We start from the raw sequence: 16981 nt of genomic DNA on the forward strand, positions 1-16981 counted from the left end.
CGAGGTCAAAGGAAGGCCATGCAATTGCGCCTTGCTGACTTGGGATCCTCCTTTTAGAACTCAATGCCAGTTAACCAGTGAAAAGGACCAAGTGGAGAGAAACTAAGAACCCTCTAACTCACAGCCCTGCCTGAGTTCCCAGCTGACAGCCAGAACAACTTCCCTGCTCTGAAAGTAGATCCTCCAAGCCCCTGTCACTCTGCCCCAGCCAATGTCACTTGGAACAGAGGTGATCCACTCCTATTAAATACTGTCCACTTAGCAGTTTTGAGAAAAATAGATATTGTTTTAAATCACGATGCTTTGGGATAGTTTGTTCCATAGTAGGTGATTGAAATAAACCCCAAACACTAGTCATCTGAAACAAGAACATTTATTTTATTTAGTTCACATTTCCACACTTCGGGAAGGGCTTGACAGGGACAGCTCTTCTCTGCTCTAGGGTGCTTGAGGTATTCATTGGGAAGGTTCAGGTGTCTGGGTCTGGAATCATCTGGGTTTTATTTTACTCAGATTATCTGGCACCTGGGCAGAGATGACTCACAATCTCACTTCACTTGTCAGTGTCACAGAGGTCCTAGAAATTGACCTCTCCTGTGTCTTGGGCTCCCTACACCACCAAAGCCTGAATGTAGTCAAACTTTAGGAGAGGCGGCTCAGAACTGTGAGGGCATGTTCCCAGAAAACCAGGTGATCTCTGAAGCTACAAAGCACCACTTTCTCTCGACTGATTGTCCAGTGACAAGCCCATGTAGATTTGAAGGGAGGGGACCTAGGTCCCACTCTTGGTGGGAGAATAGCAAATAATTTATAGCTATGTCATAAAACTATCATAAATGGTTTTACTATGATACATTAAAGATAATTTATTGTGAACAGGATTACAGAGCTTCTTGAATATGAAGCATGATATCTTGGACATCAATTTTGGAAAATTGCCTTTTTTAAAATGTCTATTCTTAAGTTTTAGGTGGACACAATATCTTTATTTTACATTTATGTGGTGCTGAGAATTGAACCCAGTGCTTCGTGCATGCTAGGTGAGCACTCTACCACTGAGCCACAACTCCAGCCCGAAAATGCCTTTTTAAAAATATAAATCCCAGTGACTTGGTAGGCTGAGGCAGAAGGATGGAAAATTCAAGGCCAGCCTCAGCAACCTTAGCAAGAGCTCCTCAACAATGTAGTTAGACCCTTTCTCAAAATAAAAAATAAAAAGCACTGAGGTTATTGCTCAGGGGTAGAGCACCCCTCAGTTAAATTCCCAGTACCCAAAAGAAAAAAAATTCCTCTACATTTTTCTATAGAAAATTGAGTCCATTGTTCAAAGACAGACATACTTGTTTCTTGATTTTTCAGGTCTTTAGATTTTTATTTCCCTCTTTATTTTATAGTTTCTAGTGAACAAGAAACAAAATGTTAACAAATAGGCAAATAGCTTGACTTGCTTCCTCTCTAGTAAGTAATTTAATAGAAGAGTTGAAAACACATAAGAAAATGAAGAGTGTTACCTGTGACTTTCAGTTTTTGTGTTAAAAGTCCTCTAAGATTATCTGTTTGCTTCTGAATAATTAATTCTGACTTCTGGGAACAGATTATGTGCTAGGTTCTATCCTCACCAGCCATTGTCTTTTCAAATATACTTGCACAATATTCTGCAATGCTGAAGTAAAAGGAAGTGAGGAAATGATTCCTCTAAAGTTATCCCACTATAATTTTCCCACATCAACCCTAGAATCTGTAAATGAGATGGAAGAGAGATCAGAGTCTAATCACCATGGTGCAGAGTTTATACTTAATTACTCTACAGAAAGATGTTCCCAATTCCTCCCCTCAAAGAACCCCCCCCATGAATTTCCTTATATCAACACCCTTCTGTATGCTATGGGTCAATAAAGATTCTACTCTGCTTCCAATGATTGGAATATTGGTTGCCCATTCTCTCACAGTGATGAAAAAATTCTCCCATCTTTAAAAGTCATCTAATACAAAGCATTAACAAAAGAATTAAAGAATTGATATGTAAAGGTCTGGCGAACGTCGGAGGAAAAGACCACCAAGAGACTGTCTCATGCAACAGCAAAGGGTTTATTGAGGGTCCAGCATGCTGGGGCTCTGAGCTCACTTCAGAGGAGTAAAGAACAAAGAGCTCTGAGAACAATTTAAGCAGAGTTTATATACATTCTTTGGAGAGGGCAGGGACTTTAATACATCATAGCATCCTTTAGCAAATCATCACACACTGTGGGAAAATCAAATAACAACTCTAAAACATGATTAGCACATTCACTGGCGGGAACAAGTTGGGTAAGGGTGATTGGTCAGTACAAAAGGGGTATTTTTTTGAACTGATTGGTTTAAGCCAAGAGGGGTGTACGTGCTGAACTACATGGTTTCCCAACACCATAAACTGCTGCTGATTGGTGGCTGCTAGGGGGCTGCTATGGATCCCCACCTAGCCTGACTGAGTCAGGGACACCTGGCGCAGCAGATCTCTCCTGTAGATAAACAACTTAGCAGGGTGGGAATGTGCCTAGGAGTGCTCTGTGGGTTTTTCCAAGGACAAAGGTCATGTCCCTTCCTTGGACAGGCTTTGCTCTGAAATAGAGGCTGGTTTTTCAGATAGAATTAAAAAATGAAAAAAAAAAAAACCCTAGAAAACCCCCCAAATTTTAACAAAGGGGGCATTTGTGCAGCTTATGTCTGAATCTTCTACCACATGCATGTGTCACAATATCAAAGTACTATGTTGACAAATAAAGCAAATTCAATACAATGACATGAAATATACCATAAATGCCCAATAGGCATTTAATGCTACCCAGGGGAACTTACATAGTCACTAGACACTAAAATGTGATCTCAACTCTTCCCCTGTCCATAACAATTAGGATTTGCATTTACAACTTGGGGGACACACCCTTGTGGGTGCCTCCAAGGTGTTGAGAGAAGAAGGACAGAATTTGCTTCCAGGCATCCACCTGGGCCTTAGAATGAGCCCTGAGCTCCCCACCCCAGATCACAACTTTGTTGAATAATTTGTGCACAGAAGCTGGGCACACAGAGAAGTAAGGAGGCTCAATGTAGTGCCCAGTCCCAGGGTAAAGGATGATCCTGGGTTTTTCCTTTCCATGGGCCTGTAGTCTTTCAGAGACTGTTTGCACATTTAAGTCACTCCTCCAGTTATGGTCATCCTGACCAGCAATGAAGAGGATGGGCCCTTGTGCCTTCTCTATTGGAATCATACTGGGGTTCTCAAACTTCTCCACAATATCATTCCGAATATCCACAATGTCCAGAATGCCTGAGAAAGTAACCTTGATTCGCTTCAGGTCAAGGCCCAGTGGTGGGATGCTAATCTGCTTGTAGTGTATGGTTGAGTTTCCACTGTTCCCAGATCCATTGATGGATACAGTGGCTGAGATATTTTTCAAGAATGAGGCCATTGAGAGACAAATGTCAGCTCCTAGAGAAAAGCCCAGAAGCCCAACACCTGGGCCCTTTACCTGAAAGAAAGGAAGAAAGAAGAGTTAAGACTTTATTCAACATGAATATGCAACTCAAAATGCTGCTAGCTTCAATATGTGAAGTATCCACAATGTCAGGTGACAGGGGAGTTTCTTCCCAAGTATTAACTATCTGGTTAAACATGAAGAAAAAAAAAAATCTTAAATTCACTGGCAAATTTAGGAACTGGTTCCAGAGAATCATCCATTCAAGAATGCTCAGCCATGGAGCCTGTCAAGTTCAGGCTCATTCAAGTAGATCTGATTCCAGTCTTTATATGGCTTGTTATCCAACTGTGTGGGACTAAGTTCTCTTCCAAGATGGCAATCATTAATCAGACCCCATCTAATCATTACAGGCAAATGATTAACTTCATGGAAACAAGGTAAGACTTCAGAGTCCAGTTCAGTAGTTCTTAGCCTCTGAACAGGTGGGCAAGTTCAGATCAGATTCTCCAAAATCAGGAAATTACCGATTAAATGACAAGCATGCAAAGATACTAATGAGAGGCTCAATTTCCTTTACAAAAGGAATTTAGGAGGGGCTGGGGATGTGGCTCAAGCAGTAGCGCGCTCGCCTGGCATGCGTGCGGCCTGGGTTCGATCCTCAGCACCACATACAAACAAAGATGTTGTGTCCGCCGAGAACTAAAAAATAAATATTAAAAAGATTCTCTCTCTCTCTTTCTCCCTCCCCCACTCTCTCTCTCACCCACTCTCTCTTTAAAAAAAAGAATAAAAAAAAAAAAAAGGAATTTAGGAATTGCTCAGTGAAATTGCACATGGATTATAAGAACAATTCTACATCCTGAACCCATTTGTTAGAGAAAGCGGAAATAATAAGCACCCAAAGCCTAGGAGGTCTCCACAAGGAATCTCAGTGAAAACAGAACAGAGCAGCATCACTGCACTGGTTCTGGTGACACCAGCTATAGAGACATTTCTTGGGAGACTGATTAAATAAAGGGAGGAGAACCTTGGGGTGTTGAAGCATGTAGCACACAACTTCTTCAAAGTAGTCCAGGTGTATGTTGCTGAAATCCTTAGGGAGATCATCAAAGTCATAAAAAGCTACAGCCAATGTAGCAAAGCCATGGCCAGCCAGAAGGCTGGCGCGATATTCCAACAGGCCTCCTCCAACTCCGTAGATATCAATGATCCCGGGGAAGAGTCCAGGTCCTAGAGAAGAGAATAGAAGGCATAATACAGCTTGAAGAATTTGCTTTCCTCTAGAGAACTTTCTAAGTTATTTAGTGGGGTTCCTATAAATCCAAGGAAAGAGGACAGATTCCTGAGTCACTACTGAAAAGAGATACAAGTTCCTTGGAAGGAGAAAAAAAACCAAAGCATAGAGTAACTTCCCATTGGTGATTTAACCCTCCATGAGATTCTATGGTAAATTATCTGCAGGGTTTTAAAACCTGTTGTTGTAAAAGAGAGCAACAGAACTTTTTAAGTGGATTAGAACATCATTTGGGGATGGGGATGTGATTCAGGTAGGGCCCTTGACTGGCATGGGAGGCCTTGGGTTCTGTCTTCAGCACCAGAAACAAAACAACGGGGTGCTGTGCTGGAGGACTGCACATAGAATAACGAATGTGAATAAAAGCTGGATGTTGTGTTGCATCAATCATTGGCGTTGTTTGTGTACTATTTCAGCAGTCTACGTAGAAAGAGGAAAGAAAAACACCAGAAGCTGGCTATCTGTGAGGAAGGCAGTAAATGTGAAGTGTGATCTATGGTAGAGAAGGACATGAAGAAGTGAAGGATCCAGGAAGCCCAAGACATGAGACAGAGGCAAATGGCAATAGCATCCTTGACCCTGGCCACTTTCCCTAAGAGCAGCCTTGCTGTGCCTGGAGAGATCTGCAGAGTAGTGATTAATAGCAAAGTGAACCAGATTCTTCCTTTGAACAATAACAGTACTCACTCTTTGGAATATAATAGAGATAAAATAAGATAATGCAAAAGAGTCTAACGAGTCAAAATCTTCTATTTTGATTGGTCGGCCATGAACACGGCCAATGCCAGTTTCTCAACAGGTGCCTAAGTAGCCAAAACCTAGCCAGCGCAGCACAGAAAACCAGCGCCTGCCCAGGCAACAACTCCTCTCAGCAGCAGCCTGGGCTCACCTGGCGGCAGGAAGAGCGTGGCCCGCACCCTGCCCTCGCGCACCGGCACCCGCCTGACCCGGGGCGGCAGGAAGTGGCGCTCGTGCAGCGCCCGGGCCAGCAGCCGCCCAGCATCCGGCTCGTGGCCGTCCAGCACCTCCAGCTCCACCACGAAAGGCGTCTGCACGTCCCGCTTCACCAGGCGCCAAAACGGCTTATCAGGCTCCATGGCCCAGATCAGCCCCATGGGCTCCAGGCCCGCGAAGCTGCCGCCCAGCGCGGGCGCGCGCGCCAGGTCCAGCTCGCCCCCGGCGTCCGCGCGGTAGCGCGCGTGGGCGCGGAAGAGCGCGCCCTTCTCGTCGCGCAGGGAAGCGCGCAGCGTGACCCGCTGCTTGGGGGCCAGGACACGCACGGTGATGTGCACCGGCTCGTCCCAGCAGCAGTGGCTGGCGGGCTCCAGGATCAGCGTCGCTGCCATGCTGGACTTTGAGCAGAGACCTCTTGGAAGTGGTGGCTGGTGCGCGGGATTGAGTCCCAGGGCGGGTTTGGAGAACCGAGGCGTCAGGAGCGCTGGGAGGCTGAACGGATCACGGTGTATCTGGGACCTTATACCTGTGGACTCCACACCAAGAACTGGTCTGAGATCCAGGAACTAGCCCCTGGGCGGGCTGAGGGGACGTCAGAAGTTTTTGCAGTAGGGCTGGACTTAGCCAGAGGAACATACTGTGCCTGTCACCACTCCCACTTGTTTGAGTCCAAGTTGTTTGGTGGTGACATGAGCAGTGAATGCAGTCACGACAAAGTCCACCCACTCTATGGATTCTTTGACAGCTTTTTTTTTTCTTTCCTTTTTTTTTTTAACCTTTCAATAAATTATAAATTTTTCTTAGGCTGATATTAGAATACCTGATATCAGATAACTTATAAAGAATAGGGATTTATTCTTACATTTTGAAGACTGAAAGTCCAAGTTAGAGGGGCCCACATTTGGTGAGTACCTTCTTGCTGTATCATTCCATAGTAGAATAGCAGAAGAACATTAAAAAGTGAGAGGAGAGCTGGGGATGTAGCTCATTTGTAGAATACGTATTTAGCATACACCAAGCTCTGGGTTCAATCCTCAGCACCCAAAGGGGGAAGGCAGCACTCATTTTTAGCAGGAACCTACTCCAGGGATAACAAACCCATTCCTGCTATAAAAGCATTAATCTGTTCAATCTCTCTTACAGGGCCCACCTTTCAACACAGTGGTATTTGGGATTAAGTTTCCATCACAGACAGACACTTTCAAGCCATAACAAATTTATATTAAAAAGATCCTGGGCAGGTTTGTACCTCAATAGTGGAGATTTATCTAGCATTCCTGAGACTCATTTTGATTCTTAACAGCAGAAACCCAAAACAAAACAAAACAAACAAACAAACAAAAACAATAACAAAATTGTTGAATGGTCAAAAGGGATATGAGAAAGAAAAGCATGAGGGTTGGAAACCACCAAGTGGATGGAAATAACGGCCTTGTTAATTAGGCGAAGGTCCTGGACTAAGTGATAGGCTTCTGTGGGTCTGCATACCAGAAACATGGGAGTGTTGCAGGGGGAGTCTTAGGGACTTAAAGGAAATTTAGTTTGGGGTTTTAGCTGGATTCGGACTGGCTTGTGGTTGGGAGGCTATGACCGGCACGGAGATGTCCCAGACCTGGGGATCAACTAGGTCAGGGAGCAATGGCACAGTAGGTGCTGTTAGGTCATTAAAGAGGATAAGAATTAGAGGCAGAAGGAGATGAGTGGTGGTATTTTTGGGGTGCAGTTGGAGGGTGGCTCCTAGTAATTGGAGAACATCTCTGCCTAGGAGAGGAACTGGACAAGATGGAATGACCAAAAAAGAGTGAGTGAATGGGTGTCCCTCCAGGGCACAGGCCAGCTTAGCAGTTCTGTTTGGGAGAAGAGTTTGTCATCAATCCCCATAACTGAGACCTGGGAAGGAAACAGAGGCCTAGAATGGGCAGGCAAGACAGAATAGGTAGCCCCCCGTGTCCACAAAAAAGGTTATGGACTTACCCACTACCTGGAGCGTTACCCTGGGCTCGGCGAGGGTGATAGGGGTCCTTGAGTCTGGGCTTCCTCAGTCTTCTGTGAACCCCAATAGTTCAAGAGTAGGGACCTCCTGACTGGTCATACCCCTGCGTAGAGGCGCCAAGGAAGGGCCAGCAATAGGGCAGTCACTCTTCCAATGTCCTGTCTGGTTACAGGTGGGGCATGGCCTGGAAGGAGGCCGTGGGTTTGGGCATTGGCGAGCCCAGTGACCTTTGCATCCACATTTGAGGCAAGCCTCTGGTGGAGAGGAATGCTGGTTCCCCTCTGAAACTTCTGCTGAGACGTAGGCCTCAGGGCTGCTGTCAAGGCCTGTGTTTGTGGTGTTACCTTTTTCTGCAATGGAGCCTGCTTCAAAGGCCATTTTCACCAGATCTCAGATAGGGGTCTGAGGGCCCTCCTTAGCTCATTTGAGTTTTTTCTAATATCATGAGCCAATTGAGTAATGAAATGGGTTGGTAACACTGTAGCCCTGGTGGGAGACTCAAGATCCAGCTTAGTGTATTTGGTTAGGGCCTCTGTAAGGCGGTTGAGAAATAAGGATGGATTTTCATCAGGATTCTGGGTAATTTCTCTCAGTTTATCAAAGTTAACTACCTTATTAGAAACTGCTTCTATGCCTGCTATAAGATATTGCGAGCACAGTGACAGCAACCTTGTTGGCCATCTTGATAGTCCTAGTTAGGTTCGGTTAGGGGAACAGATGCGTCACCTGTGGGGAGAGTCATATCTGTTAAATGAATTTGGTCAGCATGATCTCGAGCAGCCTGCTGAATGCGGGCTCGCTCATCTGGGGTCAGAGTAGAGGACAGAAGAACAACGTAAACATCATGCCAGGTAAGATCATAGGTCTGGGAGAGATATCGGAGAAGGACCCAAGATGTTTTTCAATCTGGGAAAGATCTTGAAGGGAAAATGCGACATGCATTCGGGAGTATCCCTTCAGCACCAGCTACTTCCCTGAGAAGACAAAGGAACTGTGGGTAATCTGATAAGAGGGATCAGTTGGACCAGGTGTGGGTGGAGGTGATCTGGCTATAGGAGAGGAGGAAGAGGAGAGGGGTGGAGAGGGAGGGGGAAGGGTGGTATCAGTGGAAGAGGTGGGTGGAGAAATCAAGGTAGCAGGAGAGGAAGAAGAGAGTGGGGGAGGTGGAGGGGGAAGGGTCTTATCAGTAGAAGAGGTGAGCAGAGTGGGGGAGGAGGCTCAGAGGGACCCAAAGATCCCACCCACTGCAGCAAGGTGGGACCCATTCTGCCTGCCAGGGCGGCAGAGGGAGCCAGCAAGGGAGGGAGGAAGGGCGCACGTGTCTAGTGGCCAGGCAGACTGGAAGTGCACAGAAAGGGCTGCAGGCAGTGGCTGCAGAAGTGGCAGCAGGGAGGAGGAGGGGACACGGTACCACTAGGAGGGAGAGCAGACATGAAGAGCAGAGGGAAGGAGGCAGAGGGCAGGTCGGGAGCAGAGAGCAGAGGGCAGGACGGGAGCGAAACTCAAAAAGCCTGAATGTTGTTTCCCACTTCCCTGTCCGGCGACAGAAATTGTCCAATTCAGTGAGGGTTTAAAATCAACAGTTCCTTCTGGGGGCCATTGTGACCCATTGTCCAATTCATATTGGGGCCTGGCCACAGTAGAATAAAAGACCAGGTGTTTACGGCTCAGGTCTTGGGCAAGTCCTAATTTGGCAAAATTTGAATATAAACAGCCCAAAGGGGTTGTGGGATCCAAAGAGAATTTAGTGTTTCTTATGACCTTCCAGTACCCTTGGGGGTGAGTGGGAGCAGAAAAAGGCGTCCCAAATTCTGTCTGCACGCACCTACGGACAGATACGGGCCAGGGCAGAGGTTGAGGCGTCCCTACAGCCTCCGCGGGGGGGGGGGGGGGGGGGGTCTCTCAGGAGGACTGGGATGTCTCCACAGTCCCCAGAGCCCTGAACAGAACGGGCAGGGCCTATGGCATGTGCGTGACTTAAGGATAGACCCTGCGGACAGACAGAAAGAAAGGGTCTGGAAGGTCAGGGGAAATGGGAACTTACCGCAATTCTGTCAGCTGGATGAAGGGAGAGGGAAAGAGCTGCTTAGAAATTTCCCTGTTTGTTTCAAGGGGGAAGGGGATGGGCTTCAATCCCCTAAGGGAGAAGCCCAAAGATCCCTTCCTGGGTTTCGGCACCAAGATGTCAGATCAGTCGGGGCAGGCAATGGCCAAAGGAGGCAGATTTAAAAGGGCCGCTGAACAGGCTTTATTGAGATATCACTCCCGGGCAGAATTTCGATCAGACACACAGAGGGGACAGGGGAAGGGTCTAAGGAAAAACCGTGTGGAAGCTCCACCGGACTGGACTTTTATGGGGCTTACAGCAGGAAGGGAAGGGCTTGGGACACGAAAAGGTCGGAGACCAGCTCCAACAGGGGGTCTCAGGAGATGAACGGATGGTGAGGAGTCAGCGAAAAGCGGGGTGGAGAAACAACACAGACACCAAAGTGAAGGTGTTGATCCCAATCTTTACTTGTGAAGTTGATCATATATACTTTTCATTTTGGCAGGCTCACAGTACTTTGTGGTTACAAAACAGGAATCATTATTGAAAGAAACAAAATATTACTTAGCTACAATTAGAATAGAAGAATGTATCTTGGCTTATGCATAAGCAAGCATTTGTACTTTCAGTTCGCCTTTTGCTTTGAGCTGTTTCTGCTTAGTTAACTTTTAATAATAGTTACAAATGTCCCAAACTATTGGCCTATACCTTGACTATTCTTTCTTGACTTACTGACTGGAACCGGTGCCATGGTTACGGCAAGTGGTTGACTTGTTATTAATTTTAATCAAACAAGAGTAAGAGCACAAACCATTGTGCACAGGAACAAGAACAAGTTGCCCAGTACTAAGCACTAATCTGTCTTCTTAACATTAATTTTTCTTCTCTAGATTTTAATTTCTCAAAAACTTCCTTGACAGGAATACAGGGAGTTTTTCATTAGACGTTAACAATTTACACTCCACAGCTGAATCATTGCATTTAGATCAAACAGATCCATTCTTTAGAAGTAGTTGCATTAATTGGGAAAGTCATGTTTTTTCCTTCCTACTTAATGGTCATAAGTCGCAACTATACTTATTAAAGGAATACAAAAACAAATCAGCCCATTCCCAGAAACATACTGCGCTCCTCCAGAGGATGGATGCCTTGCGCCATCCACCTCAGTAGGGCCTTGCCATTGTCTGAGTCAGGGGAGGGGCGCAACACTCTAGGGTCCCTTGCCCCCTTGGAGTTGGTCAGGGGAGTTGGCTGAACTCCAGGATTGGCAAGGGGGTCCTGTTGATTGACAGGCATTAGTCAGGAGATCTGGCTGATTGACAGGCATTTCAGCTGGCATCTGATTGATGTTCTTTTCCCAGCGCGGGCTGCTTTGTTCTAAGTTGCCACTAAGTCGCCATCAAGTCGCCACCACCGACCTAACAATTATAACTAACAAAACTCAGATTATTATTGCCTTTCTTTCCAAACTGAGGGTGGGGAATCTCTGCACCATGCATAACATGTTGATAATCATAGCACAATTTATCTGTTTCCTTTTTTGACGATCATTAAAGTTGTTGCAATTTATTATTACTTGAACTGCAGTGACATACATCCTCAAAACTCCAGCTGCATTTAGCTAGGACTATATGTTCAATTTTCATGCCTAAGTTATTTATATAATATGTAGACTTCAATGGAAGGAAACAGAGAATAGATCTAGTCTTCAAACAACTTGGAATCAGATTCTCATTTATTTGGTGTGGGGAGGGGGCAGGCTATGGATGGTGAGTACCAAAGCCTCCTTTCCTGTTTCCCTGGCTCTACCTTGTACTGCAAAAGGCAAGCATGAGACCCAACCTCCCTTGTGACCCGGTCTCATTCCCATGAGTGATGGAGTTAAGACAGGTTAGTATTCACTCAGGTCAGCAGTGTTGCCATTGAGTCCACAGGAGCCACAAGCATCCAGCTTCAGCGATGGCCTGTGGTGGTTTGTTTGGGTGGTAAAATCTCCCTTGGATTCTCTCAGTTTTTGGATCCTGATCCCCAGTGTTCTTGTCAAGTTTGTTCTTAACCAATGGCTTTACAATAAATTCCTTTCCTATTTAGGTACCCAGAGTTTGTTTTTGATGCTTGTGATTCTAAATTTGAATTGATTTGAATTTCTAGGAATTGTGATGACTACGCTGGTTGAGGTGGCACACATCTGTAATCCCAGCAACTTGAGAGACTGGTGCAAGAAGATGAGAAGTTTGAGCTCAGCCTCAGCAAGCAAGACCCTGTCTAAAAATAAAAAATAAAAATAGCTGTGACTCTGGCTCAGGAGCACCCCTGTGTTCAATCCTCAATACAAATTAAAAAAAAAAAAAATGAGTTGTGTCGTCAGAAGTTACCATTGGTCATCTTGGATACATCTGGAAAAGAACTGTTATAGTTAAAACTTCATCCCTGGGTTTCATAAAATAACTTCCAGACCACTCACGAATAATCGAATCAAGCCTTTATTGAAGCATGGGTGGCGAATGACCAGAACATAAAGCTGTTCCCCTTATCAGCCCCAATCAATTGCAAGGGCTTTCCTTATAAGCCTGAAAACCGCAAAAGGGATGTTTAGGGGTCTAGCCAATGCAAGCAAGCCAAGTTACAGAAGCGGGAGAGTACAGTCAGGTGGAGGGACGCTTAGCCAATCATAATTAGCACAGTCACCCCAGTTTCAGAAACAGAGCCCCATTACCCTAGTTATAGAAACAATGCCCCATTAGGTAGTTCCATGTTCTTCAAGGTTTCTATAGCAAAAGGAAAAGAACATCTTGCCCTGGTCATGACCCTTCTACTTGGCATGGTCGTTTTACAAAATGGAGTTACTAAACAAAGTGGAGTCACTTTTGCTTTTACTCTCACAGAACTCCAAATCTCAGGCAGTGCTTACACATTCTAGGTCTATGCTTATGATTTTCATGATTGCCATCAAAAACTGAGTCCATATTTCATCTATACCTGCTGTCACAAATTTCCAGATCTTTATTTTTGTAGTAAGATTATAACTAACAAAGACTCAGATTATTATTGCCTTTCTTTCCAAACTGAGGGTAGGGAATCTCGGCACCATGCATAACATATTAATAATCATAGCACAATTTATCTGTTTCCTTTTTTGATGATCATTAAAGTTGTTGCAATTTATTATTACTTGCACTGCAGTGACACACATCCTCTAAACTCCAGCTGCATTTAGCTAGGACTATGTTCAATTTTCATGCCTAGTTTATTTATATAATATGTTGATTTCAATCTTTACTAAAAGTGGCCAAGCTGTTTTCCAAAGTTGTGTTACTGCACAGTCTCACCAGAAATATGGACTGTTCTTGTTTTACTACATCTTCACCAACACTTGACCATCATTAAAAAAAAAAAAAAAAAAATGTTTGCCTTAGGTGGGGGTAGAGCCTTGTCTCGGGTAGAATCTTGTGCCTTCTCTTGGAAACATCAGGGTCAGGTAGGGCGGGCTCTTGACAAATAACACAATACAAAATCACATCTAAAACATGAATCAAACAAAGGCCAATAGAACTTTTAACTTTCTTTTTATGGAAAAAGTGTCCTCTGCCCTGCATTTCAGCCCCCTTTTGCCCATGGAGGGTGGAGGCTGCCACCCACAAATGATATGGCACTAGGTTCCAGCATTATCTATCTTACTAAAGTAACAGGGGACAGGAATAGTCTCCCCTTTTAAGATCTGACAGGAGACCCCATTTGGCCAGGAGACATTCATCATTGGAGCAAGGCAATTCTTCCACTAATAGTATCCTATCAAACTAAATGCCTGGGGAGACTGGCAGAATGAATAACTACACCCTGAAAAGAAAAAGACAGAGGCGAAGTATATGAAAGGCATTCTGTACAGATCTATGCAGTTGCATGATAAGGGGTTTGAACCATCAGGGATTAAACTGAAGGTGCCAAAAGGCACTCACTACCTCTGATGTGCAAGGATATCAGGACACCAGAATAAAGGGTTTAAAATATTTAAATGTTTTAAACCAGTACTGGCACTCCCAGCACTATTTCTTAGCTGGCCCCAAGCAGCCACAGATTATCTCACTGTGGTCAGTGACACTAACCCTAAACTGGAAAACAAAACAAAACAGAAAAGCTGTCTGGGCTGTAGAAAAATGGACAAAGAGAACCAGATTGGACTGTTTATAGGGTAAATAAGCAGGGTGATTGAAGGCTGGGGAAAGAGAATTGGAGGTGAAGTTATCAATGCTATGACACATCAGATGGGAACTTTGGACACAGTGACATTAAAAATGAACCTGGAGCCCCGTGTGGTGGCGCAGGCCTATAATCCCAGTGGTTTGGGAGGATAAGGAAGGAGGATTGCAGGTTGGAAGCCAGCCTCAGCAATTCACTGAGACTGTAAGCAAACTAGTGAGATCCTGTCTCAAAATTAAAAATAGAAAGTGCTGGGGATGTAGCTCAGTGGTTAAGTTCCCCTGGGTTCAATCCCCAGAATCAAAACAAACAAAAACCCCAACCTGGGTCAAGTGAATAGGAACACACAGTCAAGGCTCTATGGGGGACTTCTGCTCAAGCAGGAATGGAGATGCAGCTCTGACTAAGAGTGTGCCAGTTGCCCAAGCAAAGGACAGAGAGGTACAGCTTTTGTGGCAACTACAGGGTAGGAGGGACGCCGTCTTTTGATGTCATTACAGGTAGAGCTGGGGTTTAGATTGCACCTATGTTCTTCTTGATTATGCTTCAGGTCTCCCCTTGGGGTGTCAATTTTACTCTGCTAATAAAGTAAAGGTAACTGCAGGTTACTTTAGTTACTATTCTATGCATGTGTTTAGCTCCTCGCCTCCTGGAGTTGTGCCTTACCAACTGGGAGAGTCCCTCAGAATATTATTGAAACAGGGTGGACTCTTGTCTGTGTTGATGGGCTTGATTTTAATGACCTTGTCTGGTCTGACTCTGGCTTCTTGGTGTTTCTGCTGGCCACATAGTCTGAGGATGAGCTGATTTCCCAGCCTCCCATCTCTGGGTGTGTTATCTTAACTTCCAGACCTCCAAGATTAGTGAGTTTTAAATCCAACTGAAAGCAAGTAGCTAAAAGGGGTGCAAAAAGACTGAGTCAGATATAAAATGTATAATGTATAAGATGTGGTTGGTAAAAATGAGACCAAGCCAGCTGTGTTTGTTGGAAGGTAATTATTAAAGTTGGGATTCTGTCCTTTTGTGGAGTCTAGGAGACAAGAGAGGTCTTACTCTTTGATGGTTACCTGTCAAAGAACTGCTGACAAGTCCTTGAGAGATGTATCTCAGCTGTAAAAGATACATATTTACAGTTGTAAGCCCTTCTGTTGGTAAATGCCTAGTAGAAGGTTGTGGCCCATTAAGCAAGGGCTTGCTTTTAGTGTCCTTCATGCCACTAGTGTTGATAAATGTATAAAGACCTGAGTCCACCATTAAACTACCATGTAGAATAGTTTCACTGCCCTAAAACTGCCTGTGTTCCACCTGTTTGATCCTTAGCACCACAATAATAAATAGAATAAAGGTATTTTGTCCATCTACAACAAAAAAAATATTTAAAAATACGTATACCCTATCTTGAAGTCTGAGGTTCTATTTTCTACATAATTTAAACTAGTGGTAATACTTTCAATCGAAATTTTAATTGATTTATTCTGTCATTCATTTCAAGAAGATCTGGTTGGTTTTCTTTTTCTTTATTGAAATTACCTTTCGTCCCCTACATTTGTTCCTTAATTCATTCCCAGATCTTCTTTTAGCTTAGTAATAAATTTTCTTTTATCTTTCTTTCTTTATTTATTTGTTTATTTACTTATTTATTTATATGTGGTGCTGAGAATTGAACACAGGGCCTTGAATGTGCTAGGTGAGCACTCTACCGCTGAGCCACAACCCCAGCCCCAAGTAATGAATTTAATAATCATTTTTCAATTTCATCCCCTTGAATATCTGTGGGCCTCTTTTATTGGGGGATAGTAAATTTGAGGAGTGTAAGATGCTGTACTGCACTACGAATGGAAGATACCACAAGACACAAATCACCGGAGAGATTCCGCTTTATTACAAAAGGCTCTGGGTTTATACAGATCTAAGGAGAGGTAGCAGGGCTGAGGTAGATAATGGGTCACCCATTTATTGGCAAGCTCTTCCATATGTATGTTCCGGAGCCCAAGAAGTTAATTCTTATTGGGGCTAAAGTTTCCCACCCGCAGGATTTGAACATTGTTGCAGGCGGGAATGTTTCGAGCCAGTGAAAGAAAAAAGAAGAGAAAGAGGGTCGTTAGGCGCCATGTTGGGGTTTTTCTCTGGGGTGCTGCTGCCGTTACATGTTTTCCCAACATTCCTCCCTTTTTGTTTTCTTAGGAATTGGGGCATTGTTGGTCAGATCTGGCTGCTTCCGGCTGTGCCGGGGCGTTGTAGGGCCTAGAAGGGGAAGTGGTGGAATGTTCGGGAAGGGCCAGGTCTGGGGACTCATGGCAACCAGAAATAAAACCTAGTGGCTATAGACAGCTACTTCCATAGGGGCGAAGTCTATGAAAGTTCCCTGAAACCACAAGTCGTTGGTGGCATCGAACCAGTCCTAGATGGAGGAGATAGTTGGTATCAGCCACTGGTCCTGTAACAGAGACTCTAGGAAATACTGGAAGCGTTGCCTTGACATGGTGTCACCAGCACCTGAAGAAGATCAGAGCAAACAAAAACAGGATGAAGATAAAAATTAAAGCAAAGGTCAGTTCTTGGCAGAAGTTCCATGTTGGGGGACTGACAGAGAAGAGACCAAGGGCCATGAGGAGGCTTAAAAGGACATAAAGACTCAAGAATCCAGGATGGCAGATTAAGAGGTTCTTCGGGCTCGTTGTCTCCCACTGTCTGAAGTCCGTTGCTTTCCATCGCGCCTGGTAGTGAGCTTCAGCAATGAGTGAGCTGTTCTCTTGAAGATGTTGGGGGTTCATCGGTCATCAGAGGCTGGTAGTACCTAAGCAGAAGCTGGTTGAAAGTTTGGTTAGAGATCTTCCATAATTGGACCTGTAGGAAGCGAAGCAGACAGGGCAGGAACAGACACATCAGGAAAAGGAGACATATGGGCCCTAAAAGAGGCAACAGCCACGATTGGAAGTGGGCTAAAAAGAAGGTGGCAAATGGGTTTTGGTTTGGTGGATTTTTCAAAGAGGTAGCCAAGATGGTGACTACATTAGTTTCCATAAGGCCTGATTCATTGA

The 16981-nt window shown here is 44.7% G+C and overlaps 1 protein-coding gene across 1 annotated transcript; it reads right to left on the bottom strand.

Moving 5' to 3' along the window:
* Positions 1 to 2900: 2900 nt before the first annotated feature.
* Positions 2901 to 6095, bottom strand: Acot4 (acyl-CoA thioesterase 4). Its single transcript, XM_076848109.2, has 3 exons — positions 5639 to 6095; positions 4483 to 4685; positions 2901 to 3506 (listed from the first exon to the last, which is right to left on the bottom strand). Exons 1-3 carry the CDS (start codon positions 6093 to 6095, stop codon positions 2901 to 2903), a joined length of 1266 nt encoding a protein of 421 aa, XP_076704224.2.
* Positions 6096 to 16981: the final 10886 nt, after the last annotated feature.

The sequence above is a fragment of the Callospermophilus lateralis genome, chromosome 3, assembly GCF_048772815.1.
Source record: "Callospermophilus lateralis isolate mCalLat2 chromosome 3, mCalLat2.hap1, whole genome shotgun sequence".
Lineage (NCBI taxonomy): Eukaryota > Metazoa > Chordata > Mammalia > Rodentia > Sciuridae > Callospermophilus > Callospermophilus lateralis.